The sequence below is a fragment of the Penicillium canescens genome, assembly GCF_028828765.1.
Source record: "Penicillium canescens strain IBT 15451 chromosome Unknown utg000002l_segment0_segment0, whole genome shotgun sequence".
Classification (NCBI taxonomy): Eukaryota; Fungi; Ascomycota; class Eurotiomycetes; order Eurotiales; family Aspergillaceae; genus Penicillium; species Penicillium canescens.
Window position 1 is genome coordinate 2962271 of NW_026703964.1, and position 27674 is coordinate 2989944.

At 48.4% G+C, this 27674-nt stretch overlaps 10 protein-coding genes across 10 annotated transcripts; 6 read left to right on the forward strand and 4 right to left on the reverse strand.

Annotated features, from left to right (window-relative positions):
• Positions 1 to 527: 527 nt before the first annotated feature.
• hmt1 (putative vacuolar ABC heavy metal transporter (Hmt1)) lies at positions 528 to 3763 on the forward strand. The gene is made up of 3 exons (XM_058511072.1): positions 528 to 1020; positions 1074 to 2229; positions 2288 to 3763. Exons 2-3 carry the CDS (start codon positions 1301 to 1303, stop codon positions 3537 to 3539), a joined length of 2181 nt encoding a protein of 726 aa, XP_058376608.1. The 5' UTR covers positions 528 to 1020; positions 1074 to 1300; the 3' UTR covers positions 3540 to 3763.
• Positions 3764 to 4149: 386 nt separating this feature from the next.
• On the forward strand, positions 4150 to 4986 carry N7446_002324 (uncharacterized protein; the record flags this gene model as incomplete). Its single annotated transcript, XM_058511073.1, has 3 exons — positions 4150 to 4646; positions 4733 to 4749; positions 4787 to 4986. 3 exons carry the CDS (start codon positions 4150 to 4152, stop codon positions 4984 to 4986), a joined length of 714 nt encoding a protein of 237 aa, XP_058376609.1.
• Positions 4987 to 5308: 322 nt separating this feature from the next.
• Positions 5309 to 7165, forward strand: N7446_002325 (alkaline phosphatase; the record flags this gene model as incomplete). The annotated part of the gene is made up of 2 exons (XM_058511074.1): positions 5309 to 6833; positions 6885 to 7165. 2 exons carry the CDS (start codon positions 5309 to 5311, stop codon positions 7163 to 7165), a joined length of 1806 nt encoding a protein of 601 aa, XP_058376610.1.
• A 259-nt stretch (positions 7166 to 7424) lies between these two features.
• Positions 7425 to 7721, reverse strand: N7446_002326 (uncharacterized protein; the record flags this gene model as incomplete). Its single annotated transcript, XM_058511075.1, has 1 exon — positions 7425 to 7721. One exon carries the CDS (start codon positions 7719 to 7721, stop codon positions 7425 to 7427), a length of 297 nt encoding a protein of 98 aa, XP_058376611.1.
• A 2938-nt stretch (positions 7722 to 10659) lies between these two features.
• Positions 10660 to 13656, forward strand: N7446_002327 (uncharacterized protein; the record flags this gene model as incomplete). Its single annotated transcript, XM_058511076.1, has 12 exons — positions 10660 to 10834; positions 10886 to 10942; positions 11162 to 11280; positions 11348 to 11478; positions 11541 to 11823; positions 11903 to 12078; positions 12133 to 12739; positions 12791 to 12863; positions 12916 to 13097; positions 13147 to 13264; positions 13314 to 13400; positions 13463 to 13656. 12 exons carry the CDS (start codon positions 10660 to 10662, stop codon positions 13654 to 13656), a joined length of 2202 nt encoding a protein of 733 aa, XP_058376612.1.
• Positions 13657 to 15520: 1864 nt separating this feature from the next.
• utr2 (putative cell wall glucanase (Utr2)) lies at positions 15521 to 16889 on the forward strand (the record flags this gene model as incomplete). Its single annotated transcript, XM_058511077.1, has 2 exons — positions 15521 to 15635; positions 15688 to 16889. The coding sequence occupies 2 exons, from the start codon at positions 15521 to 15523 to the stop codon at positions 16887 to 16889; spliced, it is 1317 nt and encodes a 438-aa protein (XP_058376613.1).
• A 1335-nt stretch (positions 16890 to 18224) lies between these two features.
• On the reverse strand, positions 18225 to 19557 carry N7446_002329 (uncharacterized protein; the record flags this gene model as incomplete). Its single annotated transcript, XM_058511078.1, has 3 exons — positions 18225 to 19262; positions 19318 to 19434; positions 19492 to 19557. The coding sequence occupies 3 exons, from the start codon at positions 19555 to 19557 to the stop codon at positions 18225 to 18227; spliced, it is 1221 nt and encodes a 406-aa protein (XP_058376614.1).
• A 2253-nt stretch (positions 19558 to 21810) lies between these two features.
• Positions 21811 to 24645, reverse strand: N7446_002330 (uncharacterized protein; the record flags this gene model as incomplete). The annotated part of the gene is made up of 2 exons (XM_058511079.1): positions 21811 to 22155; positions 22216 to 24645. The coding sequence occupies 2 exons, from the start codon at positions 24643 to 24645 to the stop codon at positions 21811 to 21813; spliced, it is 2775 nt and encodes a 924-aa protein (XP_058376615.1).
• A 1119-nt stretch (positions 24646 to 25764) lies between these two features.
• Positions 25765 to 26459, reverse strand: N7446_002331 (uncharacterized protein; the record flags this gene model as incomplete). The annotated part of the gene is made up of 2 exons (XM_058511080.1): positions 25765 to 25937; positions 26000 to 26459. The coding sequence occupies 2 exons, from the start codon at positions 26457 to 26459 to the stop codon at positions 25765 to 25767; spliced, it is 633 nt and encodes a 210-aa protein (XP_058376616.1).
• Positions 26460 to 26643: 184 nt separating this feature from the next.
• N7446_002332 (uncharacterized protein) lies at positions 26644 to 27182 on the forward strand (the record flags this gene model as incomplete). Its single annotated transcript, XM_058511081.1, has 2 exons — positions 26644 to 26646; positions 26715 to 27182. The coding sequence occupies 2 exons, from the start codon at positions 26644 to 26646 to the stop codon at positions 27180 to 27182; spliced, it is 471 nt and encodes a 156-aa protein (XP_058376617.1).
• Positions 27183 to 27674: the final 492 nt, after the last annotated feature.

The following is a 27674-nucleotide window of genomic DNA, read 5'->3' on the forward strand; positions in this document are numbered from 1 at the left end:
AACGAGGATTGTCTTACCTCGACCGGGGACTCGGGACTTCTGTGGGACAAGAAAGCACATGGATATTCATAGATCAAACACCGCTAGGCTGAAATCCCTGTATCTTATGATCTGTCCCAAAGTGACTCCGTATACCTCAGATGATATAGTCGTGTGAAGTCATATATGGACTGTTCTCGATCGATAGATCGACACTTGTCCCTTCATCCCCTTCTTCCCTGTGCAGTTGGGACGATTTCAACTCCGACCATTGGGCAGCTCTGTGAAGAACTTAGATTGAGGTTTGGACTTTATTAGCAAACAATATCCTGGGCAACTTTCGACATAAGAAGCTTGGGGAGTCCCTAACTATGTGTGGATACCTTCTTCTTAGCTGCAGCATCCACACCGTACTTCTCTAATTCTGTGTATATCTACCTCGATTTGTTTTTGATTCTTCCCTTTAAAAGACTTGACACTTTTATTTTTCCCTTTCTTTATTTTCCCTTTTTTATCTGTTTTTTTATTTATTATTCTTATTTTTGCTTCTTTAACTCCAAGGGTTACCACGTGGAAACCGGTTAGGTGAAGTTCCCATCCCTCGCGTCGATCCTTCACCATACCCGTCCAGTCCTTTCCGATCCGAACTCTTCTCCCTTCCACAACCTGTCATGGACCTTTGAAGTCTTCATCATGGATCCCCACGCAGCTCTTGAGCTGCTGGAGTACCTGCGCACGTGCTACCCTATCTTTCTCTTCATCCTCTTCGTGGCGGCGTTTGTGGCAAATACCACGGTCACCGCGAAGAGAGCCAACAAGCATGCGTCTGAGTCCTTGGGACCTGGTGGCCGGCCACTGCCTCAGCGTCCACGGGCTGTGCCCGCCTACCACAAACCACAGGAGTTCTCTCGAAACGTGAAACGCGCTTTCAACTTGCTTTCTGTTGGCATTCTCCTCACATTCATTGCCGATGCAACTATCTATATCACCCACGTTATGGTGGCCAGGGCAGAGAATTGGTGGCGAGGACAATCGGTTGTGGTATGTTTTCTCGGGTTATTTTTTTCCGTGGTCGATAGCTGACCAGCTTATAGATCTACATCGTCGGCTCGTTCTTCGTCTACGCGGTGATGCTCATGGCATTGCTGGACACCTCTCCTTCCCCGACCATCGCCCAATTTGTCTGCTGGTCCGTCGCCATCCCGCTTGAATTGGTTATTCTTAGCACATCCCTGTCGGTGTATACCTCGGTTCATCATGAGCCAGTTGTTGGAGATCCGGAGGGGGCCGGCTCCGCAAGAGCATTACACCGTGGGAATGCATGGAGGTGGTATCGAACAGTGTCCGCATCCTGGTACTCTTCTCGCTGGTTCTTCTCTACGTCTGCCAGTCGATGAGGATGAAGAGCCATGAGAAGAAGGCAGCTTATGCCAATGGAGTGTCTGAATCTACTGGACTCCTGGATCCCGCTGCTACGGAGAATGGACACGGGAATGGTAATGGAACAGCCAATGGCAACGGTCATACATATGGTTCAACAAACGGAGGCCCTCCCTCCCAGGCCGCCAAACCTCAGGATCCATGGGTGCGTCCTACTACGATCCCCTCTACCAGTTGGTGGGAGTATCTGAGTGGATACTCACTCTTTTTCCCATACCTGTGGCCCTCCAAGTCTCGCCGCCTGCAGCTGGTGGTGATGTTCTGTTTTGTGCTCCTCGTCGGCCAGCGCATTGTCAACGTTCTGGTGCCTTATCAAGTCAGCGTCATTACCGATTCCCTCACCAGGGACGACGGTGAGGAATTCCAAGTGCCGTGGCTTCAAATCTGTCTTTATGTGATCTACCGCTGGTTGCAGGGTAACCAGGGTTTGCTCAGCTCTCTACGCTCCAGCCTCTGGATCCCCGTGAGCCAGTATTCCTACATGGAGCTCTCCACAGCTGCGTTCGAACATGTCCACGGTCTCAGCCTAGAATTCCATCTGGGAAAGAAGACTGGTGAAGTCTTGTCTGCTCTCAGCAAGGGTAGCTCGATCAACACTTTCCTGGAGCAGGTCACTTTCCAGGTGGTACCGATGCTCGTTGATCTTGTGGTTGCGATTGCATTCTTCCTAGTTGCATTCGATGCATACTATGCTCTGGCCGTCGGAATTTCCACATTTGGCTATCTCTATGTCACCATCCGAATGGCTCAATGGAGAGCAGAAATCAGAAGACAGATGGTCAACGCATCTCGACAAGAAGACGCTGTCAAGTGAGAACTACACCATAGATATCAGATATCCAATGCATGGAGCTAACATTCACTCTAGGAATGACTCGATGGTCTCATATGAGACAGTGAAATACTTCAACGCCGAAAATTATGAGTTCAACAGGTATCGGGGCGCTGTGGGTGATTTCCAAAAGGCTGAATATCACGTCTTGTTCTCCCTGACGCTGCTGAACACTTGTCAAAACACCGTGTTTATGATGGGCCTGTTGGTTATGTGCTTCATCTGCGCATTCCAAGTATCTACTGGTCAGCGTCCTGTGGGCAAATTCGTGGCCCTATTGACCTATATGGTTCAACTTCAAGGCCCCCTGAACTTCTTTGGTACCTTCTATCGTTCTATTCAGTCCGCACTGATCAATGCCGAGCGTCTCCTTGAACTTTTCCGTGAGCAGCCTACTGTGGTCGATAGTCCCAGTGCTACCCCATTGGCGATGTGCAAAGGTGATATCAAGTTTGAGAATGTGGAGTTTGCTTATGATGCACGGAAGCCGGCATTGAATGGTCTTACCTTCCACTGTCAGCCTGGAACAACCACTGCCTTGGTTGGCGAGTCTGGCGGAGGCAAATCCACCGTATTCCGTCTCTTGTTTCGATTCTACAACTCCCAGAATGGCCGTATCCGCATTGACGGGCATGATGTGCAAGATATTACGATCGATTCACTCCGCAGGCACATTGGTGTAGTGCCTCAGGATACTGTACTTTTCAATGAAACATTGATGTACAACCTGAAGTACGCTAACCAGGATGCTTCTGATGAAGACGTTTACGAGGCCTGTCGCGCCGCTAGCATCCATGACAAGATCTTGGCTTTCCCCGATGGATATAATACCAAGGTCGGAGAGCGTGGTCTAAGACTTAGCGGTGGCGAGAAGCAGCGTGTCGCAATTGCTCGCACTATCCTTAAGAATCCTCGTGTCATTCTCTTAGATGAGGCTACTGCAGCCCTAGACACTGACACAGAGGAGCATATTCAAAGGGCACTTTCCACACTGTCACAGGGACGCACTATGTTAGTGATCGCTCACCGTCTCAGCACTATCACTACGGCAGACCGCATCTTGGTTCTGTCCGAGGGCCAGGTAGCCGAGAGTGGCACCCACGAAGAGCTTCTAGCCATGAAGGGCCGCTACGCCAGCATGTGGCGGAAGCAAATTCGCGCCCAAAAGGCCGCAGCAGAGGCACAGGTTCTCCATGACCGAGCCGAGCGAATTCGTACAGCAACTACCAGCGACGATAGCTCGAGTCAATCGGACGAAGATCGCAAAGGCGTTCGCCGAACAAACTGAATCCGCACTGTCTGCACCAGCTAATCTAGCCCAGACTCTCTTGTTTATCTCTCACTCTGTGCATACACTTTTCATATTCTTTTTCAAGACAAGTCCCCAGAGGCACTAATGATCGGAGACGGCATGAAATCAGGGGAGCGATCCCCATTTTCGAGAGATGATTGCCTTGCATGTTTTTCGTTTCTCTTCCTTTTTCGGTTCTTTCCTTCGCTGGGTTTATGTTTTGTTTTTTTTTTCTTCCTTCATTTTCTGCGTGTTGGCGTTTTGGGTCTACGATAGGTACGATGTCATTGTCTTCCCTTGTCCTTGTTTCATATGAACCCGGGGTGCAGAGGGTCAGGGTTGGAACTCCTGCAAAAATCCAAAATTAGATTAATTGCTACGCTGAATATTAATATAAGAACAATTCAATCTGAGATATTTACGTAGGCGAGTGTATAGTACGGTCCCGACTTTCAATTGTACGGCGGTCCCACTGGTGCAGTTCGCCAAGACCTGGGGGATTGAAAGCTTTACTTCAACTCACCACGACACCCACCCGAGCTACTACACCACGAGTCCGTCATCTATAAGATCCAACACCGCCTTTCGATCAACGAACTCATCCAAAATGCACTCCCCATCCCCACAACTCCTCCGCGCCCTCCGCACCTCGCTCACCAGCACCCCAGCCCGATTCATCCGAATCCCATCAACAGCCTCGAAATGCGCAATCCCAAAACCGAGCCACCAACTCCCCTCAACCAGACGTAACAACAGCTCCACCATCCGCCCATCCCGCATGGTCTCCCGCGCACACGCGCACAAGCCCGTCAGCCACGACCGCGGCCCACAGTCCAACGAAGACACGCAGACGGACTTTGCCGCGCTGAACGTCTTGGGTAACATCCCTGCGCCTACAACAGCTATCGATGCCACCCTTGACTCTGGCTTCCACCTTAACAATGGTGTCAAGGTCACTGGTGGTGATGGATTGCTGCTTGTTGGTGGTGAGGCGTTTGCCTGGAGGCCGTGGAAGGCGGTAGAGGGCGCGAAGGATGATCGCGATGCTAAGGATAACATGATCAATGCTAAGGGGCAGTTTGAGCTTGATGAGTCTGTTTGGGGGTATTGAGTGTTGTTTGGCCGAAGCCTGGTATGTTTTTTTCTTGGGTTCCTATGGTGTTATCGCGCTGTTGTCCTCTTGTCTACAGTGTTGGATTATGGCGTAGTGAAATCTATCATTTTGCTAACATTGATTTTGATAGATATGCTCATTCTTGGTCTTGGTGCTTCGATGTTCCCCCTCTCGCCTGAAACTAAACGCCACATCAATTCGTTGGGCATTCGGGTCGATATTCTGGATACCCGCAATGCGGCTGCTCAGTTCAATCTGCTTGCTACGGAGCGTGGTGTTACTGAGATTGCTGCTGCCATGATTCCTATTGGGTGGAAAGGCAGATCATAGGGAGGTCACTAGTTTTCTTTTGCAGATGAATTGTATAATAGAGCCATTTGAATACTCCAGGTAGTACACAAACATACAAATTCCCCTCATAATTATATAGGTTGTTTCCTGCTTAAACACGTAGACTGTAACCTCGTAATGCAGGAATGTGACGTATCATGTGAGCACGGCTATTGTATCTTATCATCTCTTTAAGGGTCCACCTGGGCTGTTAGTGATCTTGACCTCGCGTATCCCTGCCCGGTCGCTTTTTCTGGGTTGCATTAACTACTGAATTCGACTATCCCGCCCTATTTAAACTGATTTTGTCTCTACCGCAGCCATGGCGCGGGAAGAGCCTCTTCTGGCTCAACGCCCGTCCTCCGACCGATCGTCGATCCAAAATGAGGAGGAAGAAGAAGCCCTCCTGACCGGACAACAAATCACTCGCCATAACGAACGACGGACTTGGGCTTCATGGCGCGAGATCGGAATCTTTGCTTGGGCTTTGATTGCCACAGTTTTGGTCATTGTTCTGTCGGCGGTCTATCAGCACAAGGCGGTCGAGACCCCTCATCACGAGCAGTCGAAGAATACGACCTGGGGACCCGGAGGAAAGCCAACGGGCAAGCGCAATGTTATCTTTATGGTTTCTGATGGCATGGGTCCTACGAGTCTATCTCTGACTCGTTCCTTCCGGCAATATCGTGATGGTCTACCGGTTGACGACACTCTGCTCTTGGATAAGCACCACATTGGAACATCACGGACACGGTCGACCTCTAGTTTGGTCACGGACTCGGCCGCTGGGGCTACTGCATTCTCTTGTGGTCTCAAGAGTTATAACGGTGCTATTTCGGTGCTTCCCGACCACTCGCCGTGTGGAACCGTTCTTGAGGCTGCTGCGCTGGCAGGCTACAAGACGGGCCTGGTTGTAACGACCCGGCTTACTGATGCAACTCCGGCATGTTTTGCCTCTCATGCTAATTTGCGGCAGTATGAAGATCTCATTGCCGTTCAGGAGGTCGGAGAGCACCCTCTCGGCCGGGTGGTGGATCTTATGCTTGGTGGTGGACGTTGTCACTTCCTGCCCAAGTCCGCGGAGGGAAGCTGCCGAGGTGACGATCGCGATCTGATTGATCTTGCCTCGGAGAATGGGTTCACTACAATTCAGAACCGTTCTGCATTTGATAGCCTCAATGGTGGCGAGGACATCAGTTTGCCGCTACTAGGTCTCTTCGCCCACGGAGATATTCCCTTCGAGATTGACCGCCGTTCTCAGAACGATAAGTATCCCTCTCTAGAGGAAATGTCCCGCACTGCCTTGAGGGCCTTGAGCAAGGCCACTGAGGACAGCGAGCAAGGGTTCTTTATCATGATTGAGGGCTCTCGCATCGATCATGCCGGTCACAACAATGACCCGGCTGCCCAGGTGCATGAGGTCTTGGCCTATGACAAGGCCTTCGCTGCTGTGCTTGACTTCGTACAGAATGAGTCTACTCCTACCGTCGTCGTGAGCACATCCGACCACGAGACTGGTGGACTCTCTGCGGCACGACAGCTGACCAAGGCCTACCCCGAGTACGAGTGGCTTCCAGAGGTTCTGGATAAAGCAACCCACTCGGGTGAATATGTCTACACCCAGCTGAAAGACCATCTTGCTGGGGAAGGCAAGGATGCCAGTGAATCGGACAAAAAGTCTTGGGTCCGCAAACACCTCATTGAAGAGGGTCTTGGCATCACCGATGCCACCGACGAGGAAGTGCACGCCTTACTCCATCCAGAGCCTCAAGTCAGCCCACAAGATCTGTTTACGGATATGGTCAGCCGTCGCGCTCAGGTGGGTTGGAGCACCCACGGTCATTCCGGTAAGTTAATACCCAATCGTGAACTATAACCACGTACTTATTTTGCTACAGCTGTCGACGTCAACATCTATGCGTCATCTTCCAAGGACGCTTGGCCATTGGTCGGCAACAACGAGAACACTGACGTCGGCTCTTTCCTCGCGGAATATCTAGATCTCGATGTCGCCAAGGTCACGCAGATGCTCCGGGATACCAAATCTGGTATCTGGAATCCGTATGACTGGATGGGTGACCCCCTGGGCATGGGCGTTCGCACCGAGGGACTGGACTCCTACCACGGGCATTTCAAGAAGCGATCCGAGGATGACTGTGGATGTGGCGGTGCCCACTGAAGCACTCGGTCATGATTATATGTCTCTCGGACTTACAATCTAGACTTTTTCTAGACATATCCTGTTTCTGTCCACATTTCTATACCATTTGTCATTTGTATTGGGCGCAGGCGTGATTATTCCAGTACCTACTATCGTACTCTTATGCAGTCAACGCGGTTCCCGCGGTCACTGAATCACAATAACTACTCCGTGTATTCTTTCTTTGATCTTTCTTAAGACTGTCTATCTTCTTCCCTGTCCCAACTCTACACCCGCATCACTCCCCACTACACGCAGGGCAGTACCCCAACATATCCATCACCCACCTGACCACGTTACTCTGATCCTGTCCTTCATAAGGACGCCCATCAGGATCCAGCTGCAGGATCGCCCCTGTCAGGGTGGTGTATGGATTACATCCTGGGTAATCAGCGTCGAAGGGTAGAAGGGATTTCTCATGTTCAGCCTTGTCGTTGATGCGATTCAGTTGTCGCAGGAGCTCGTCGCAGAAGAGGTATAGTTCGAAATATGTGTGTCTGCACGTATAGTAGTAGGTGCCGACAAAAAGACACATCGTGACTTGGGATGTTTTGATTGTTCTTTGGTTTCTCTGGAAACTTAGGCATCTTTGTTAGCTCGCTCTTCTGTCACTCTTGGGTTGGTTGCTCTGTTTGCTCACGTCTTAGAGGGCTCGCTGACTTCCCCAATGAGGAGGTTTGTTTTGTGTCTTCTCTTTTCTGACTGGTATGAGTTCTGGATGTGGTAGGTATTGTTGTTGAAGTTAGAGGAAAATGTGGGACTCACTGTCTTTGGTTTTTGAAGTAGGTGTTTTTTGAGGTGTGGTTTTGGTAGGGAGTAAGAGTATCCGGATTTGACCTATATTAGAGGATGAGGACATTGTGCAATGATAAAGCAATGCGTCTTGATCACTGAAGGTGAATCAATCTAATATAGGCAATGAAACGTCAGTAAGCTTGAAAGATAATTGACAGTGAGGTATGAATGAACCATTCAATGCGGCCATCCTGTTTACCGTGGCTATCGTATCACATACTGCGGGTATAGAATTTCCATGAATAGGAGGCCACGAGAACAACATTGAGAAAGGTGATGGTTATATATGTATATATTGAGAGTAGCTTGATCCGTTAATGGTAGGTAGGATTGTTCTAGCTTTATAGGCTAGGGGTGTGGTATAAGAAACGTTGGGTTCGGTATCAAAAATATATATTGCAGGTAGATTCGCATAATTGCAGACTATCTAACACCCCTTTAAAAAAAAAACATAATAAGCGAGCTGATAGTGCTATCAAGCTAAATAGCATCTTAAATCGTGCTAAAATACAACAGTGGGAGTGCTTTCCGATGGCTACTAGTGCTCAATACATACCCGAACTTTGCTCCATAATCGACGGTTGCTTCAATAGTCACCCCGGGTCTAATTGTCTTTACCATCAAAAACACTTAGCATAGATTTATAGATTTATCCTACTCAGCCTACAACACTTGGTTGTCTACGAAGCATTAGCTACCCTAAGACCTCATTGTAGATGCCTGGAAACGATCGACTCCTACGATCGAAACAGATGATAATCCAAATTTTGAATCGAAAAAGACCACGCCGGTATACTGAGCGTTAAAAGAACATTTTGTACACAGACATACCCAAAATAAAAAAAGATATTGGCGCTACCCGGAATCGAACCGGGGCTATCACAGCCACAATGTGACGTCATACCACTAGACCATAGCACCATTCGATGAGATAAGCTTGTGTGTTTAACCATATAGCCCTGGGGCTTTTCTATGGTAGCATTACATAAATTCAAAAAAACCTCCCCGTAGTAGGTCTGAAACAATTTCTCCTAAAGGGACAAAGGAGAATATTCTAACAAGGTAGAGGACAGATAATTTAGCCTGATACTATCCTCACGGGGTTCAATAAAGGTTAAACCAAGGGACACTATGAAGATGATCAAATTCAGGAAGCTACTTCATGGCATTTTCCAGCCCTCATACTATAACCTATAATCTTCACCCAAGGACATTCATAGACAAAGTGATACTTAGAGTTCCTTACTGACAAAAACGAAAAGATTGTTCCGAGGTAGCATTAAGACGGAAACCATATAGCACATCAATATCTAGAGATTTATGCGCTGAAGTCCAAAAGGTATACGCTAACGCCGCACATACAGTTCCACAAGAACACTTTTGGATATGCCCAAAGGTCTTTTGCAGCGAAGCAAATTGGTGGAATGCGCGGAGTGAATTAGATGCGGCTCTGTAGAACTAACGTTTTGGCGGATTTCCATATCGCGTACTGATTTGGTTGATCAGATTTGTATACACCCGTACTTCCTATAGTTTGAATAAGTCTACGATCTTATTACTAATGTTAGATATATACTAAGTAAGTAGAATGCTCCGGGATTACTGCAGCACCTTGTTTGCTTTAAAATTTTGATCAGAGTCTGGTAAAAGAGTCAATATGAATACATTCCTTTGACTATAAATTGCGGGGTGGCCAAAAGGGCGGACGTCAAAACGGAGATGCTTCTTCGCCCATTAATTCAATAATTCTATGGAAGCAATCTAATGCGTTTGTAAAACTTCTCAAGAATTAGGCCTACATGTTCGAGAGTTACTGGTTGCTGGGATATTGGCAAATGATCGATATAGTTGTACCACAAATTTTGCCTTTGATTTTGGTTCTGCATATTGTAGCCATCTTTGACATAAATCATTAAGTCTGAGCAAACGCCTAATCCCAATAACGATCCCGTCACCAGGGGGAAAAGCCTACGGACACGCGCAAATACAATTCCGATATAGCTTTTCAACTAAGGAGACTTATGCATAAAGAGATAAGCTAAGGAAGCCACCTTAGCACGTCATTGGTGATTTTAAAACTAACGTTATCTGTTGTTTTTATGCCGGGATTAGCCCGAAGATACTCCTCTCAATATATTTAGCATGGAATGATCTAGACAGCAACTTACAGATTTACAGCGCATATAAGCCACTCGCCTTGGTGAAGCTTGATATCTCGGGTTGTCTGATGTGGGATATCGAACAAATTTTCAGATGTTCGTTCTCTCGGGGCTATATGACGTTTAATTGATACTCCACTGGTTCAATTCCGACCTGTATGGCGCAATCAAATGCTGTAAAAAGTACGTCTTGAGACCCATTGTAATGAAACACCTGTAGCGCTCTCTGCAGCTAAACGTTCGATTTGTTATCTGGTCCAGTGGATACGATAGCCATCTTTCATAGTCCTTGGCCAGCGTTACTACTTAGTACCAAATCCCCGGGACTAAAACTATAACGCGTCAGAGCTAGTCTCTGCGGGATGTCATGTTGTCATATTGGGTGGATCTATCGTGAGTATTGCACAGACTTGGCTTGGGCCATATAAGAAAATGGGCAGGACGCGGCCTCGTCCATCTTTTCGTGCCTGGGAACCTGTCTGAATTAGCCGTATCTGGCATCTGTACCTAATTTGCGACATGGCAGCTTCCAAAAATCCCATCAAGGACCCAGATGTATTGGAGACTCACACCTCGGACCTGGAAGCAGAGAACACCCACCAGGATCCAGGCGACCTCTTGTATCGATCGGACAGAACAGAGCTCACACCAGTTGAAGCATTCAAATGGAGTGTAGAGGGGGATCAGTCACCGTGTAAGTTCAATTCTACACAATATGGTTGGGGCTTATGCTTATACCTCACAGTTCCAGAAGTTGCGGCTTGTGTATCTAACAAAGATGATCCTACTCTCGCTTGTAACAGTATGCTCTCCCCCATTCATGAGATGACGTAGTTTAACAAGAATCACAGCTGTCCGTGCCTGGATATTAATGACGATATTTGTCATACTATTCTCCGGGGTCAATCAGTTTTTCGGTCTTCGATATGTATGTCCCTTCTTCCGCCAACAGTGTGCAAGCAAGTTTTATTGACTTTCTTTAGCCCTCTCTCAATTGGCTATGTTGTGGCTCAAATCCTAGTTTTCCCTATTGGTCGAGCGTGGGAAAAGCTTCCTAGATGGAGGGTCCCTTTGGGTGTCTTTTCATTTGACATCAATCCAGGAAAATTCACTGTCAAGGAACACGCATTCATTGTTATTGTGGGTCAAAATCTCCACCACTGGCAAAAGCAAAGTAGCCCGAATCTAATCTAACCACTGACGGCAGTGTGTTAACATCAGCGCAACTACCGCCTATGCCCAGGGCGCCCTGGTAGCGATCATTAGCCCTGTATACTGGAACCGCGAATTTGGTGCTGGTTTCTCTTTTTTATACCTGTTGACAACTCAAATGATAGGGTATGTGGATTTTACAGACCGTGTTAACCGTATTATCGAGTATTGTAGCTAACCATTCTTAGATTCGGTCTGACAGGGCTTGCTCGCCGGTGGATTGTATACCCTGCAGCCCTAGTCTGGCCTACTTCGCTATCCTCGACTGTTCTCTTCCGGGCACTGCACGAACCTGAAAGCCGCAAACCCGCCAATGGCTGGACAATCACTCGGTATCGCTTTTTTGCTTACATCACGGCCTTTGCATTTGCTGCATTCTGGTTTCCGGATTACATTTGGACGAGTCTTAGTACATTTGCTTTCATCACTTGGATTGTGCCTCATAACCAGAAAGCGAATACACTATTTGGGGTGAGTTTCTTGTTATCTTTCTTCTTTCCTCTCTCTTTTCCCTTCTTCGCATGATGTTACAACAAAACTGACTGGTCAGATGAATTCCGGCTTGGGCTTACTACCCATCAGTCTCGATTGGACACAGATCAACTACGCCGGCCACCCACTCACCACACCATTTTACATCACCTGCAATGCCTTCGCTGTCGTCGTGCTGTTCTACTTCTTTTTGTCACCGATTCTATACTATACGAATGTATGGTATAGCGCCTAGTAAGTTCCTAGTTCCTAGCTTGATACGCAAATGACCATATACTGACAAGACAGCCTTCCACTCCTTTCATCAGGCACATTCGACAACACGGGTGGCTCATACAATGTATCTCGCGTCGTCGACGCAGGTTCGAATTTCGTCGAGAGCAAGTACAAGGAGTACTCCCCGATGTACATTTCCATGTCTTACTCTCTCACCTATGGACTATCCTTCGCTGCAGTGACGGCGATTGTGGTGCATACCTACCTATACAACGGCACCGAGATCTGGGCTCGGCTCAAGAATTCGCAGCATGGTGGTGAAGATGTCCACCGGCGTTTGATGCGTGCTTATAAAGAAGTCCCGGAATGGTGGTATGGTGTTCTCTCTGTTGTAACGATTGGGCTGGGAATTTTGACGACCAAGTTTTGGGACACAGAGCTGCCAGTCTGGGGCTTTATTGTGGTTTGCGTTGGGCTGGCTGTGCTCTTAATGGTCCCTGAGGGGATTCTTCAGGGTACAACCAACCAGCGCGTGTTCCTCAATATCATCACGGAGATGATTGCTGGGTATGCTTGGCCTGGAAAGCCAATTGCCAACTTGATGGTGAAGTGCTATGGTTATAACGCTGTCAAGCATGGTATGGACTTTGCGCAGGACTTGAAACTTGGGCAATATATGGTGAGTTCTATCTTGCTTACATTCCTTGGTCGATGTGTACTTACCGTCTAGAAAATTCCCCCGCGCGTTCTATTCTTCGGCCAGATATATGCTAGTATTCTAGCAACGGCAACGCAGACTGGAGGTATGATTGTCTATTCGGTGTTCCATGTGGATGTAAAACTAAGAAACAACAGTCTTACGATGGATGATGGGGCACATCACCGATCTATGCGAGCCAAAGAACAAGCAACGCTTCACATGCAACGGTGCCAAAGTCATGTACAATGCGTCCTTGATTTGGGGGACCATTGGTCCGCAACGGATGTTCCAGTCCGGGCAGGTGTATAACGGGCTTGTATACTTTTTCCTCATCGGAGTAAGTTATTCAGAATCACATCTCTGGTTTTCTTCTACTAACTATCTAGCCTATTGTTACTGGCATTGTATATCTGCTGTACCGCCGCTACCCCAACAGCTGGATCCGCTACATCAATGTGCCAGTTTTCTTCAATGCGGCTGGTAATATACCACCTGCCAACACCAGTATGTCCTCGACACCGTTGCAGTGTATATGAAAGCTCTAACCAAATAGCCCAATACTCTCTTTGGTTCATAGTCGGCTTTATCTTCAACTACTTGATCCGCAAGCGCGCCTTTGACTGGTGGAAGCGCTACAATTGTGAGTGCTTGACTTCCAAGCCTATCCCTTGAAGAAAAACAATTGACCCGTTGTGTACGTAGATTTACTGCAAGCTGCCATGGATACCGGAACAGCTATTGCGACCATCATTATCTTTTTCGCGCTTGGATATCACTCTATCGCTTTCAACTGGTGGGGAAACACTGTGGGATCTAATACCGACGATGCGAATTCCGTCCCTTGGTTGACTGTCCCCAAAGGTGGATACTTTGGGAAGGGACCTGGAGAGTTTTGAGCGAAAACTTTTTATAGATTCGCTAGGCCATATAAGAGGGCAATGGACGTAGGTATAGCTCCACACGAAATCAAGGCTGCAATTGGAAGACACGAAAACTTGATTTCAGTTCTCTAGCCTAAATCATTTTCACAAATTGCAATTGAAGTGGAAAGTGGCATCCAAGCTGTTACCTAAACTTTTACGATAGCCGAGCGACAACTTTTCTACCTCTCTGCTGGTTACAAGAGTGTGTTATCGAGTTTCTGAGCAATCTCAACGAATGTATCCACTCCACAGCTTGACCATCGTTGCAATCGAACGAATCATGCAACTCTGAATGACCTTGATATCCCTTGCAAACTGATTCACTAAAAGACAACGCAAAAATAGAAGTACTAATCCGGAATAGGTAATCGGCCGTGGACAAGTCAATTGAATAAAACGTGCCTTGCTTGTTTGGAATCGCGACCACGTCTGCAGACAATGCCCAATGTGATGAAATCAAGAAACAGCCAATAATCTAATCCCTCCTTACATTCCTTGGCTGACCTGGACGTAAACATCAAAGTAAACAAGATCCGATGATGTATATCTGTAGATCCAGGACCGCCACATTCCTTCTAGAAACATACTTCTGAACGCAAGCCTGTAAAACCCTCCGAAAGCACCGGATACGCTTATCGCTTATCAATCCCTTATAGACGAGAACGAGCACTGGAGTCGATCTATGCACCAAATGCCCGTAACTATACTAGGATAAGGTTGAGCACTCGTGATCGGCAGATACAGGGGGCGCGGGCGGCGCGAAGTTCACAAGGTAGAATAGGAACACGGATGTTCGGTGCCGTGAGTCCTTAAAGCGACCGAATTGTTACTAGAGGAGTTTGGCGCCCAGGGATTGGCAGGCGTGGCATGGTCTTGGAGCTTGTTATTTGTGGGAGGCCTAGCTCTGTGGGTGCTCGGGTAAATGAGTATTGAAAATTGGGATTCTTTTTTCTCTTTGTCCCAGTCAGCCCTTGACCAGAAGAGTTTAGCTTGGCGTGGCGATTCGGTCCCAAGCGCCTGTGGAGTAAGGACGGAGTCCGGTTCAGTTGCTGGTCCGTACAGTATTCTACACAGTAAAGTGCAAGGTGGAAAGTGGAAAGTGTAAGATAAGTTAAGAAGTGAAAGAACATGAACATGCACCGATGTCGATCAATGTCAACCCCATGAAGATCGAAGGGGGAAGGTGTTTTCAGGGTGCCCAGCGGTCAGACGCTAGTGGCTTTACAGTACCATACCAATTTCCGTTATCTCACCACAAACACCTGGGGAGATGCCTGATGTCTCACTTAACGGTGTCTTGGTCTAATTTGACTACTGTACACTAAGAAAACGAGATATTAATATCGAGATTTAGGGGATGACGACGACCTTATCTCTCACCACCATACCATAGCGAACCCTAATTGCATAGTAACGGACATTTAGATTTCAGGGGAGTACAAGAAGAGCACAGACGGGAAACCCCGATACGCTCCAATTCCCCACAAAAAAAGACCCTTTTGCCTTTTCCACCTTTCCTGTTTGGTCGGAGTTGTGCCCAATCAGGTTAGCGTGTGCTCTGTTCCTTGGTTGTTCACATCCCATTCTATTGAATTATATTAACCACGTCCCCCCCTCTCTCCGTTTTCGAGATCTCTCTGCTTTCGTTATTCTCGCCACCTCTTTCGCAGTGATAGATTTGTTCTTCACTTGCTGTCTTTCGTTTATATAAACTGATTGTTATTATCCGCCCTCCCCCCTTGCTCCACAGTCCACTCATTTCACCTGTGGCTTGGATTGAAATCCTTCGAGTAAATTCTGTCATTTCGGCTGTACATACCAACAGTACATAATAATCATGGTTCGCTTTTTGACACCACTGGTCCTGGCTTCGCTGTCGGTCACCGCCCTCGGTGCCCAGAAGTGCAGCTCCAGCAGCCAGTGTACCGACGAGACATACCCCTGCTGCTCCCGTGAGTGACTCGTGTCAGATCGCAATCGCAAACTGGTCGCTGACTTATACAGAATATGGCGAGTGCGGCACCGGTGCCTACTGTCTCGGCGGATGCGACCCTCTTGCCTCTTACTCGCTCGACTCCTGCGCGCCTATGCCCGTTTGTGAGGAGAAGACCTACACCTGGGAGAACCTCGACAATGCCGTTTCCCAGGACAAGTACCTCGGTAATGCCAGCGCTGCCGACTGGACTTACAGCGGCAAGCCCAAGACCGAGGATGGCAACCTGATCATGACCATGCCCAAGAACAGCGTCGGTACTCTGTTCGCCAACAACCACTACATCTGGTACGGTAAGATCTCCGGAAAGATCAAGAGCAGCCGTGGCAAGGGTGTTGTGACTGCTTTCATTCTGCTGTCCGATGTCAAGGACGAGATCGACTACGAGTGGGTCGGTGCCGACCTGACTAACGTCCAGACCAACTACTACTGGCAGGGTGTTCTTGACTGGCACAACAGCGGTAACATCTCCGTGAATGGCGGTGATACCTTCAACGATTGGCACACCTACGAGATCGACTGGACCCCTGAGAAGGTGGACTGGATCGTCGATGGTTCCGTTCAGCGCACCCTGAAGAAGGCCGACACCTACAACGAGACCTCCAAGCAGTTCCAGTTCCCCCAGACTCCCTCCCGCCTCCAGATGTCCCTCTGGCCCGCCGGCCAGGCCAGCAACGCCCAGGGCACAATCGACTGGGCTGGTGGTCCCATCGACTGGAACAGCGAGGACATCCAGGACAAGGGCTACGACTACGCCACCGTCGGCGAGGTCAGCGTGAAGTGCTACGACGCCCCCTCCGATGTCAAGAAGACCGGTGACAAATCCTACATCTACACCAACTCTGCCGCCATGGAGAGTGACGTTGCTATCACCGGCAACGACACCGTCCTCGGCTCCCTTGGCGCCACTGGCCTCGACATGGATCTCGGTGCCGAAAGCTCCAGCACTTCTGGCACCAGCTCCGCTGCCAACAGCATCCCTACCTCCAACGGTGGCTCCGGCGGTATGTCCAACTCCAACTCGAGCTCGAGCGCGGACTCCTCGTCTACTGGCACCTCCACCTCCTCCGGCTCGGAAACTACCACCTCTTCCGGCTTCTCCCAGGGCACAGATGCCACCCAGGGCAACAGTGCTGCCAGCCAGAGCGAGCACGTCCTTCGTGGATCGCTCTTCGCCGTCCTGGTCGCCATTGTCGGCCTGGTGACGCTGTAAATTTATTGTCCATACTGAGCGCCGGTTTTTGGCTTTGGCTTTTTCTTTCTGGATCTTTTTCTTCGCTTCTTCAATTCTTCTTGCAATGCCTTTCACATCCCGTATCAAGTACATTTTGGCTCTGCATCTTTCGCTTCGTGTCTGTCTCTGACTGAACCTTGAACAAATCACCTAATGAACTACTCTTGGATCTTATACCTTTCGTGTTTTCTTTTTTCTTTTCTTTTTTTCATCTAGTGATGGTCCAATGTCCCATTGCGCACGCATACGCATACGCATACGCACACTCAAGATTATTTTTTATGCTATATACCTGCTCGGCGTTTCTGGCCGCTTCTGGTCAAACATTCTGATTTCTTTCTGCTGCGATCTACCGCTAATATGGTAATGATTTGGGATTATCTGCACATGCCTGGAAAATAGTTCTATTTTGGATCCTTTCTCGAGGGTCTGTTCAACATATGGGTGGCTCTACTTAATTTACTATATCTGTCTCTATATTTTGTGCCGTGGTAGTAGAATAAATCTAGATACTAGGTCCCAGGCGGTGTCCGTTACCAGTTGAGATGGTCTCAATAGATCAAATAAACATAGACACTGACATTGATGCCTGCGTTGTAATTGTCTCATACTACTGGGAACCCACATCCATTTTCGAGTGCCGCAGGTTAACCATCTAGATTATATAAGGGCGGAGTGTGAAAGGACTTATGGCCTGTACTGTAATATGAAAACGAGTTTGTATAGTGAGGCTGCAAAAGAGGAATCTAAAAGAAATGCACATCAACGTCGCCTATATACCATTTTCTGAAATTATTCTTCCCCATCAAGACATTGGACTTCCGATCCCCTTATTATTCCGTTTCATTGCTATTCTCAACGATTGCTATAACCGTTATATAGTCGTCCTAGTATTAAAGGCTTAAGTTGAGTCTTGGTTTCTACTGCTGAGGAAATTGGAAGTAGCAGTACTGATTTGAGTTTCATAAGAGTATCATAAGAGTAGAACATATATTGCTCTAGCTTTGCGCGTGTGCTTTTTATTAGGCTTTTTTCCCCCCTTTTAAAGAAAATAGAAAGAGCAAAGGCGCAAAACCCAATGGACAAAAATCAAAAACCATGCTGCGCGTCTGTCTTTCTCGTTCCTTCTAACAAGCGCAACAAACAACGCATTGCTGAAACAATGTTGTCAGCCTTTTTTTTGTTACATTTTCGCTTTTCAATTAAAAAAAAAAAAAAAAAAAAAAAAAGAAAAATCAAGATCAATAGCTGCAGCAGTCAAACGAATAGAAATACCACAAAGATCACGTCATTTGATAGGGTCATGTGTGCGAATCATACGCGGATGGTAGTCTCCAACAAGTGCTTCTCAAGTAGCATCCTGAGCTTTTGAACACAGTACATGGTCCGGTCAAGATCGTCCACCACTCTGGGGGTGACAATCAAAGGGCTCACATCCACGGGTACCAGGACAGCACTTCGATCATCTACCAAACGAGCGTGCTTGTGGGAATCGGGTCCATCATTATCATAGTGAAGAGCTGGCTCGGCTCCAGAGGGTTCCGCGCCCATGGAAATGCCAGTCGAATCTACTTCCATGCTGTCAGAGGCACCGGAACTGTTCACTGACTGAGGAGACACCGCAACGATCTTTTGATCCTTCAGCTGGGAAACTTTGTTCTCGTTCGCGCTTTGGCTCGAGGCCATAGAAGTAACGCTTGTCGCAGCTGCGAGATCTACCTCGACAACCTGATCCTCCGGCTGAAGATCTCTGTCGAGGTCTTGGTCCGAGGAGGCCATAACAGAGGCCACAGTGACGGGCACGACCTCGACATCCTCGTCGAAGGAGAGTAGGATACCTGAGATAGCCCCAGAGACGGCCATCGGCATGAAGACGGGCGCAGTGGCAGACAGGGCGGGTACCTTGGAATTCTTTGATTTGATGTTGCTCTCTGAGTGGGTATCACTGTCAGAGTCAAAGCTGATCAATGAATCCGACTCAGGCTGAAAAGGTAACGAGACGCGCATAGGAACTGGCGTATTGTCCGGGGATTCGTTCTTCTCCACAGTCCGGGCAAAACCAGCAACGGCAACGTCCTCAGTGACCTCAGTGAAGTCAATCAGCAATTCCTGAGGTGGGAGGTTGGTAGCAGCAGGCAGCAGCATAGCTCTGGGGGCAGTAGGGGCTCTAGGAATAAGGGAGACAGGGGAAGCTTGTGAGCCGCCATTCTTGGTCGGGAGAGGAGGTGCGTTGCGCCTGTTGCCTTCGGATTGAGAAGGGCGCGAACCGGCAGGGCTTTCATGGGATTGAGACTGCCGTGGTCCATACCAGGGCTTGCGGGCACCGTTTCCATTCTGAGAACCGGCCCGTGTCTATTAAAGAGCAATCTGCGTTAATATCTTATACCAGCGATGAAGCATCACTTACCCGTGCGGCGGTCTGTCGGGGAGGAAGGACGACGTGGTATTGTTCCATTGCCGCACCAAGCCTTCCCTCAATTTGACAGAGGTCGACAGCGAGCAACGTTTTGCCCGCGCGGGCAGCCTGGTCAAACATGTTACTATACGCAGAAAAGGTTGCTATTGTAGGGCTATAACCTACCCACTGCTGCGTTTCACGGACCAGGGCTCTGGCCCTGTTCAGCTTGAACGCGGCCTGCTCAGTCATTGTTCCGGCTGTAGAGTCCGACCCACGAATATGTGGAGCTTGGGGGTGATGCCAATTGAGGATGGCGAAAAACTCAACCTAACTGTGTTTAGCAAAGGAGGCAGCTAGGGATGTTTGTCATAGAAGAAGTAGCAGCAAAGAGACGAAAAAGGGGGCAGGACAAAAGGAGGGGAGGGCCAGGAAGCCGTAAATGCCACTAGTGAAAGAGAAGCGGTGTTTGCGAAAGTAAGTAGATGTAAGAAGGGGAAGTGAAAGCGAAGGAAGACCTGCCGAGTCAGTAGTGTCTATCTAAATTTAGCATTGTAAAGGCTTAGTTAGCTCCGAGAGAAGGGATGAAAGGAAGAGCCGGGCGAGGGAAAGAGATATACGGGGATGGAAATACAACGAGGATAGAGATGTAAATGGGAAAGAGATATAAGCAGGATAGAGACATCAACAGGATAGAGAAATAGAGAAAATAGTGCCAATAGGAGAAGATATAAGCTTATATATTGCCAATGATGGCTAGGATTGATTGGGTTTAGAGTCGTAAGGTTCATTAAACCAGACTTAAGGTATCAAGGATAAAGAGCATAGAGCAATGGAAAAAACTTAACAGGGGATAAGGAAGAGAATTCAGTATCCTAGCAAAGTAAGTGGGTGAAACAATAAGTGATATGATATGTGGTGAAAGGTATATAAAGCCGAAGAAGCGAAGAAGCGAAGAGAAACCGAAGAAAAGATAAAGGAAATCTGAGAAGGATATAAACATCGTCCGGCCATATTTAGAACGCCAGAGCCAGGAAGCATAAGATACACTCGGAATCCTTTTGTTTTGACATAAACAAATAAAAAGAATAGAAAGGCTGGCGAATATAACCAATATCGATCATCGGGGGTTCGGACGCTTGTGATCTAGATCAGCCGCCGTAGTGACCGAGGATATAGGAATGAGTGGTAGACATACTAGTCTGTAGGATTGAATGTAGAAATGTGTGTAAGTATAACTACAGCGATCATGAAACATGATTCGTATCAATCTAGATGCCGAAAGGTACCTAGGCAGAGAGCCACATGAGCCTGACTCGGCGGGAGCTTTGTTGACTTATAGTAACAATGTCAGAGACGACGTAGACCCGGAGATAGCATGAACGACATATGAAAATCGAATATGCAAGAAGAGTGGAAGATTTAAGATGTGTAGTCAGCATGATACTTGAAGTAAATTGTTAGCATGAAGTCTTGCCCAGAGACAGATGTTTTCGTACCACTCCACTACCTTCATTGTATAAAGGTAGAAAATTTCATGAAGTAAAGTGAAGACGACCCTATTCGGTCCCGAGCTATTGGCGATAGACTAAGCCTCTTAGGTCTTAACTTCATACACACCTTTGTTCTCTTGGTGAGCTGTTGGGGTTTCGTAAGAAAGAGAAAAGAAATGGATACCGTTAACCCTTTATAACGCCAAAAGAAGGCAATTAGCATATAGCCCATATCGTCATAACTGCACGCGCATTGCATAGGGGTAGCAGTATCAGCAGTAACTGCTGTTTGTTAATTGCATACAAGGCTGCGCTTCAGGGATTCTTTCAGGACAGTAATCGTTAATGAAATAAGCAGACAAAGAAAGGAAATTGCCGACAGACTTATCACTTTCTGGTTTTTGTACACAATACCTTGCCTGAGATCTCTCCTATGCCACCCTACAAGATTCATTCACGAGGCAAAAAGAATACAGCAAGTCGAGAAGATCAATCAGCTTGAATCGAATAGACGTGCAGCATTATCTCGTGAGTAGTAAAAAAAAAAATGATGTCAAAGATAAAGAACATCCACGAGTATCAAGTCAAGAAAAGAAACGAACCACATGAAAGTCATGCCATCAATCTTTGAACTCCGGCCATGCTTGCTTGACCTGCCCACGGGAATAGATAGAGACCCGAAACCCCAGAAATACAAATTGAAGAACCCGGAGCCGACGCAAGGAAAAAAAGAACAAAATCCATATCCACAGGTGAAATAAGCTGTCCTAGATAGCCCGAACGCCAAAATAGTTCACAGCGGCAGAAGAAAACTAGAAGGGATATCAGCAGAGAACGGAGAAGGATATCCGAATCTGCCTACATTATGTGCCAGTAAATGTATCATGCAGGTCGAAGGTAGGTGAGGGTTATCCGAGATGTCGATTTGAGTCATGGACAACGGCTCGAAGACAAGGCGAGTGTGGCGGAGGTATCTGACGAAAGACGCATTCTCAAGTTTAAGCTTGTCTGCTCACCGACGATGTATCTTGCTATTGGCAACAGTTTGGAATTCGATTTTCGGTTGGTAGCGGGCAGCACCACCATCCTCGATCCAAGACGAGAGATTTTTGCACTGGCTGACGTCGAAGGTTTCGAGTTGATGGCAGCCCTCCGCTACGGCCTCGACACCTATTCCGGTAACTCGCACACATCCACGCACAGATAGGTGTCGGAGTGAAAGGAGGTGAAGACCAATGCTTCTCAAGGAAGGGTCGGAGATTGCAGATCCACAGAATGCCATGTTAAGATACTTCAATTGTGAGCATTGTAGGGCAAGAACCTCGGTTGCTGTATCTGATAATGCGCAGCAGAAAGTCTGATTGCGGTTAGTATCTGAGTTGAACTTTTTGATTTCATGTGGAAAGGCTCATATTACCAGATCAAGCTCCTCCAAGTTCTTCGCCGCATTGGTTAGGTGCACGATAGCGTTGTCTGTCAGGTATGTGCAATCCGCCAAGCAGAGCTTCCGCAGGTTGGTGAACTGGGCGCTTCCCCAGTATTTGAACCCTTGGTCCGTAATTGTGGTGCAACGAGTCAAGTCCATCTCTTCAATCCGACCAGCAGCATGAGACGCAATGTGATGCATGGAACGATCAGTGACGTGTTTGCAGTAAGAAAGTGTGAGTTTCTTCAACTCTGGACAGCCGTACACTGTGCATTCTGCCGTCTGAATTGAGGGTTTGATAGATGACGATTTGCCTTCGCTAGGCTTTTGATCGGCAGGTACAACCCATCCGACAATTCGTGCAAGGAGTGTATCTCCGACCTTACGACAGTTGCTCAGGTCTACCTCTTGGATGCGTATAGCCTTGCTGCACATATCGAGGATGGCAGATGCTGTAACATCCCATACGCTCTTCATCTTCCACACAGTGGTGTTCGGAGCGCAAGTAGCAGATAAGGCCGTGAAACCTTCGTCGGTGATATGGAAGCAGTTGTTGACGTTGACGGAACGGGCTCGGGTTCCGACAAAGGGACAGATGATTTTGACGAGGACGTCATCGGTAATCCTGCGGTTGTAGACGCTAAGGTCTAAATCGCGCAGAACGTCTGGAGATCTGGTCAAGATCTCGGACCAGTGGGATGACACTGCTCTTAGTCGGAGAAGGTGGTGGAGTTCGAGGAATTGGAAGATATTCAGCCATACACTGTCTGGAAGAATACCGTTGGAACCGTCCTTGCGGGGACGTTCGAGTTTATAAGGTTTTGAGAGACCGACCGTTTCTGGAAGAGCGAGTGTCGAAGAGCTACCAGAGCGTGGCTCGGTAGGAGACGAGCGCTGGTGCTCGCCTGAGACTTCTTCAGGGGCCAGCGGAGCCACTGAGCCGCGTCGGTTGCGAAGCCGCACTTTATCAAGACCCATGCTGAGATAAGGGTCGGGATCAGATGGCCGCAACACTGCCTGATCTTGGTCTTCGACTGACGAAGATTGATGTGGACCATCAAGCTCAGTCTCAGTGAGTGTCAAGAGGGGCATTGAGCGTCGACGAGAGGAAGTAATTTTAACCCTGTCCTCAAGCGCGAGATCACCCATAGAAGTTTGGGGGTCCGTCTCATCCGACATGACGACGTCGCCATCGGCTGCAGCTTGAAGCCTTTCTTGGGCAGTTTGTTCCACTTGTTCTCGCACGCCACTGGGACATTTCTCCCAAAATTCAGCAAGGACGTCTCCGCCGAGCATCAGACATTCGACGGAAGTGACGGAACGGACCGTGGCGGTCCGTCGTGGTGCTAGGGCTAGACTGACAACTTCGCCGAAATATTGGCCCTGCTTTAATCGAGCTTTGATCTCGAATCCTGGCTGTTCTATCCCGTTTGTTTTATTATTAGATGTGTGCTTCTGATCGGTCTTTTCGGTTAAGACCTCTACCTCGCCGCGAACAATGAAGTAGAGTTCACGGCCTTGCGAGTCTTGTCGTATGATGTCGGTGAATGGAGGAAAGGAGCGCGGTTGAGCATTGAGACCGAGGAAATGAAGGATGTCGGCTGGCAAGCCAGAAAAAAGAGGAAGCTCTTTCAGTAAGAGCCGTACATTTACCAATCCGTTTGCCAAAGCACTGGAGCCGTCCCGGCGGCCGGGGCTCGGGGACTTCCTCTTCTTGTACACGGACTTGGCACTCAGATCCTCGTCATCTTCAGCAACGGCTAAATCCCTTGAGAAGCTTTCGCGCAGTCTTTTTGATCCCCTCCGCGCGGGACTCGGCGGCTCTAGATCCAGCGCAGGCGCAGATGTTTCTTTCTTCTTCTTTTCCAAGATCATCAAGCGCTCCTGCGCCTCCTCCCGGATAGCCTGTTCAACCTCAGGAAACCGGGGCAATATATTCCGAAAATCATCCTTGGTGAGCACGACCAGCATGCATCGAGTCCGGGCGATAATGGTTGCAGTGCGAGGACGGTCCATGAGCAAGCCAATCTCGCCGAAGAACGCACCAGGTTGGAGCTCGGCGTATATGCTCTCACCATCTCTGGATGTGACCGAGACAGCGCCCCGCACCAGCCAGTATATTGCCTTGGCCTCATCGCCTTCCGTCAAGATGTAATCGTTGGGCGCATGGAGCTGCGGGCGCAGGTGCTGTCCGACCTCAATCAAAAAGGATTCCGGTGTGGCTTGAAACAGCGGGAAGGAGCGCAATCGATCTACCAGCTCTAGCGGCAATGCTTTGATGTGGGAGGAGGCCAAGGGCGAGGGTCGGACGGGACGGTTTGGGTTCAGGACCGAATCGAACGAGTGTATGAGGGAGACGGTATCGGACATGGGCGAGGCGGCCTTGGTTGGCCCCCCACTCGACCTGCCATGGCGACGCATTTTGATCGAAGTCGCGATTGAGAAGGGAGAGGTGGGAGGAATAGTTCAGTCGTTACGGCCCGGCCTAGAGAGCTCAATAAGGCGATGACGTCGACGATAGCAGCGTGGTCGAACTTCGCATTGGCATTTTCAACGCCCAATGGGGTGAAATGAGCTAGTATGGCGAGCTCCAGGAAACAGACATTGCAGGGTAGGAAAGGTGAGGAAAAGAGGAAGTGTCAGAGCTTCGGTAGGTGGGGGGTTTGAATCAGCGACGTCAAAGTTCTCCACCGATCACCTGGGATCCTTCGGAAACTCTATGGAAACCTCCACTTACCAATGACTTCGCGTTTTTGGGGGAAACATTTCATATATTATCGCTACTTTTTCGGTGGGGGTGACCGGTCAATCCTCTTTGAACCTGCATGCGGGATCGGCTCTACAGACAAAGAAAGTACCAATATACGTCTGAATAAGTCTACATCCGGTCAAATTCGCTCTCGATTGAAATATACTGTACTTTTATATACTTTTATATACTTTTATATACTTTTATATACAGATCACGCATTATGCCAATTTCTCCATTAAGGTCTCCGTTAAGATCTTCATCAAAATCTCTCTGAAGATCTCTGACTCGCATGTCCTGCAGAATCCGGTGGGTCACGTGTGGCAATGTAGTAGTGAATTTTCGGGAGAATGTGCGAATATTTGGTTATAATGAGACAACTGGGTATCAAACTGTAGATAATACATAGCAGAATACGTGTATGAGCGTGATTGTCGGTGACCCCACAGTTTAAATGTCGACTGATGCAAATGAGGTCCCGAGATATGTGACCGGGCCGAATCTCTCAGACGGGGTTCGGTGATCAGAGTACATGCATACTGATTCAGGTTGGATCAACTCGGGCATATGGTTCTACCCGTCGGGATCAGGGGTATAGTGGCTGCGATGGCATATGGAACAGGCATGTCGCTGGCGATGAGTGGCGATGGCGGCGACCAGTGGCCCGGGGAGTGAAAGGGAGTATTCGGGGGGAGTCTCTGCTCTCTGCTGTTAAGAGATGGGTAAGCTGGTCGCGATGCGAAGCTGCAGATTGAATAAGCTTGGGAGCAATTCGTATTGACCATGTAAGATCAGATTGATCCTTCCTTCTCAATCTTGGACCGACGGTTGCCCATCACGAAGTCAATATAGGCAGGGCGGTTTCCCTTGAGCGCCTCAAGGGCATCTTGCAAAAGTCCATAGGTCAGACTCAGTTTCAATCCAAGCTTTGCAGTACGGGCGGCGGTGTAGACATCGTGACGAGCTGAAGAGTAGTATGTTAACCTTGTTTCCCACAATAACACAGTCGAATAATGAGTTACTCACCCAGCAAGCTGTAGATGCCTGAGAATGACAAGCCAGCGGTGACCGTCGACAAAAAGTCTCTCTCTTCATGTCGGGCATAATCCACCGTCTCCTCGAACAAACAGAATGTGAGTGCACCAGCACCAAGCTTCAGTCCCATCTTCGCGCCATCCTTGACACCTCCCACCACACTAATGTAGTTTTTCGATTTATGGTACTGGAACCACCCTGGCGAGGTTGTAGGGAAGCGATGCGCATTTTCCGCACGAAACACGAAGCCGGCCTTTTTGCTGCCGTGATAGTAACCTAGCATGGAACCGGACATAAAGGCAGACATGGTGGCATAGGGGATGCGCTTTCTGACGTCAATTCCTAACCGCGGAGGGCTGTCGCATTCAAAGAGCTTGTCCCAGTGAATGATTCTGAGGAGGACGGAGTTCGCCCGCGAGGACTCGACAGATGGAGTGCGGCTGGTCTCCATGTTGGATGAAGTGAGGAGGGAGCCTCAGGTAGTGATAAGAAAGCGTGGAGAGAAAGGGTGAGTGGTCTCTGCAAAGCTCGAAACCTCAAGTCGGAGCGGAACGCGGAGTCCCGCCGGATTCTCCGCCTTCGTCACCCTGCAAGATTGCGCAGACACACCACCAGCACTCTTTACAATTTCCACAATGGTATGAGCATCTACTATATTGCCAGATGAAGCTATTCACTCAAACTAAAATGGCTAATTACCGATCAGCCACCAAAATCCAAGCTCGACTCGAGCGCGGCGACCCTCTTCTTCAAGAAGCATAAAACCACCGTCCTTCTTATGCTTCAAACTCATGAATCGCTCGACACCGCAAAGGAAAAGCTGCTCGAAGCTTTGAACTCACGAGGAGTGACCGATATCAATGGCGACCCCATTCCCGACGATTCCTTCGATATCGAATTTGGTGTGCCCATGGACCGCGCCGATCTTGAGAAGGGCTGGCGACGGCTCGACGCAGATGCACCAGAACTAGACGAGGAGGGGACTACAAAGAAAAAGAAGGGCAAATCCAAGAAGGAGGCAGTCACTTTGATGGCCGCTGGTCTTGGGAACGGACATACCGTTGCCTTCCGCTTCCGCAAACCAAATGAGGGCCAAGACGAAATGGATCTTGATTATGAAGACCCGGGCTGGGATGTCCTTATCCCGACCTTTGATGATGAGGATGAAGAGTGAAGACTGCTATGGCACAGAGAAAGGCGTCGGGGACTACATGTAGTGTGGCTTATGGCGCTCCTGGGAGGCTTTAGTTATTTCTTGCATGGCGTTCAATTCGGTGATTATGGGATAGTTAATACGATCAAAATGATATCAAGAGGCCAGTCAGCTCGGGGATTCGTACGTAGCTTCAAGGGTCAATGTATGAAAGCTCGTTATGATGTGAGAAGTAATGTCTACAGCCAGAGGCCAAAAGTCGTTCACATCCCCCACCCTTATACAATCTATATGAATTACCCACCATTTTAGAGAACTATAATCCAAGGCACACGAAACACTCGAAAATGTCCAAAGAAGAGGATAAGGAAGAGGCTAAAGGCAATCCGATCGTGATGCAGGCCGCTCCCCCTCGACAACATTCACCAGATTGCACTACGAGGTTACCCTGAGGCTGAGGCTATCCAATAAAAGAAAGAGGCATGTCGTAAAGTCTGAACAATTAGCTGAAAC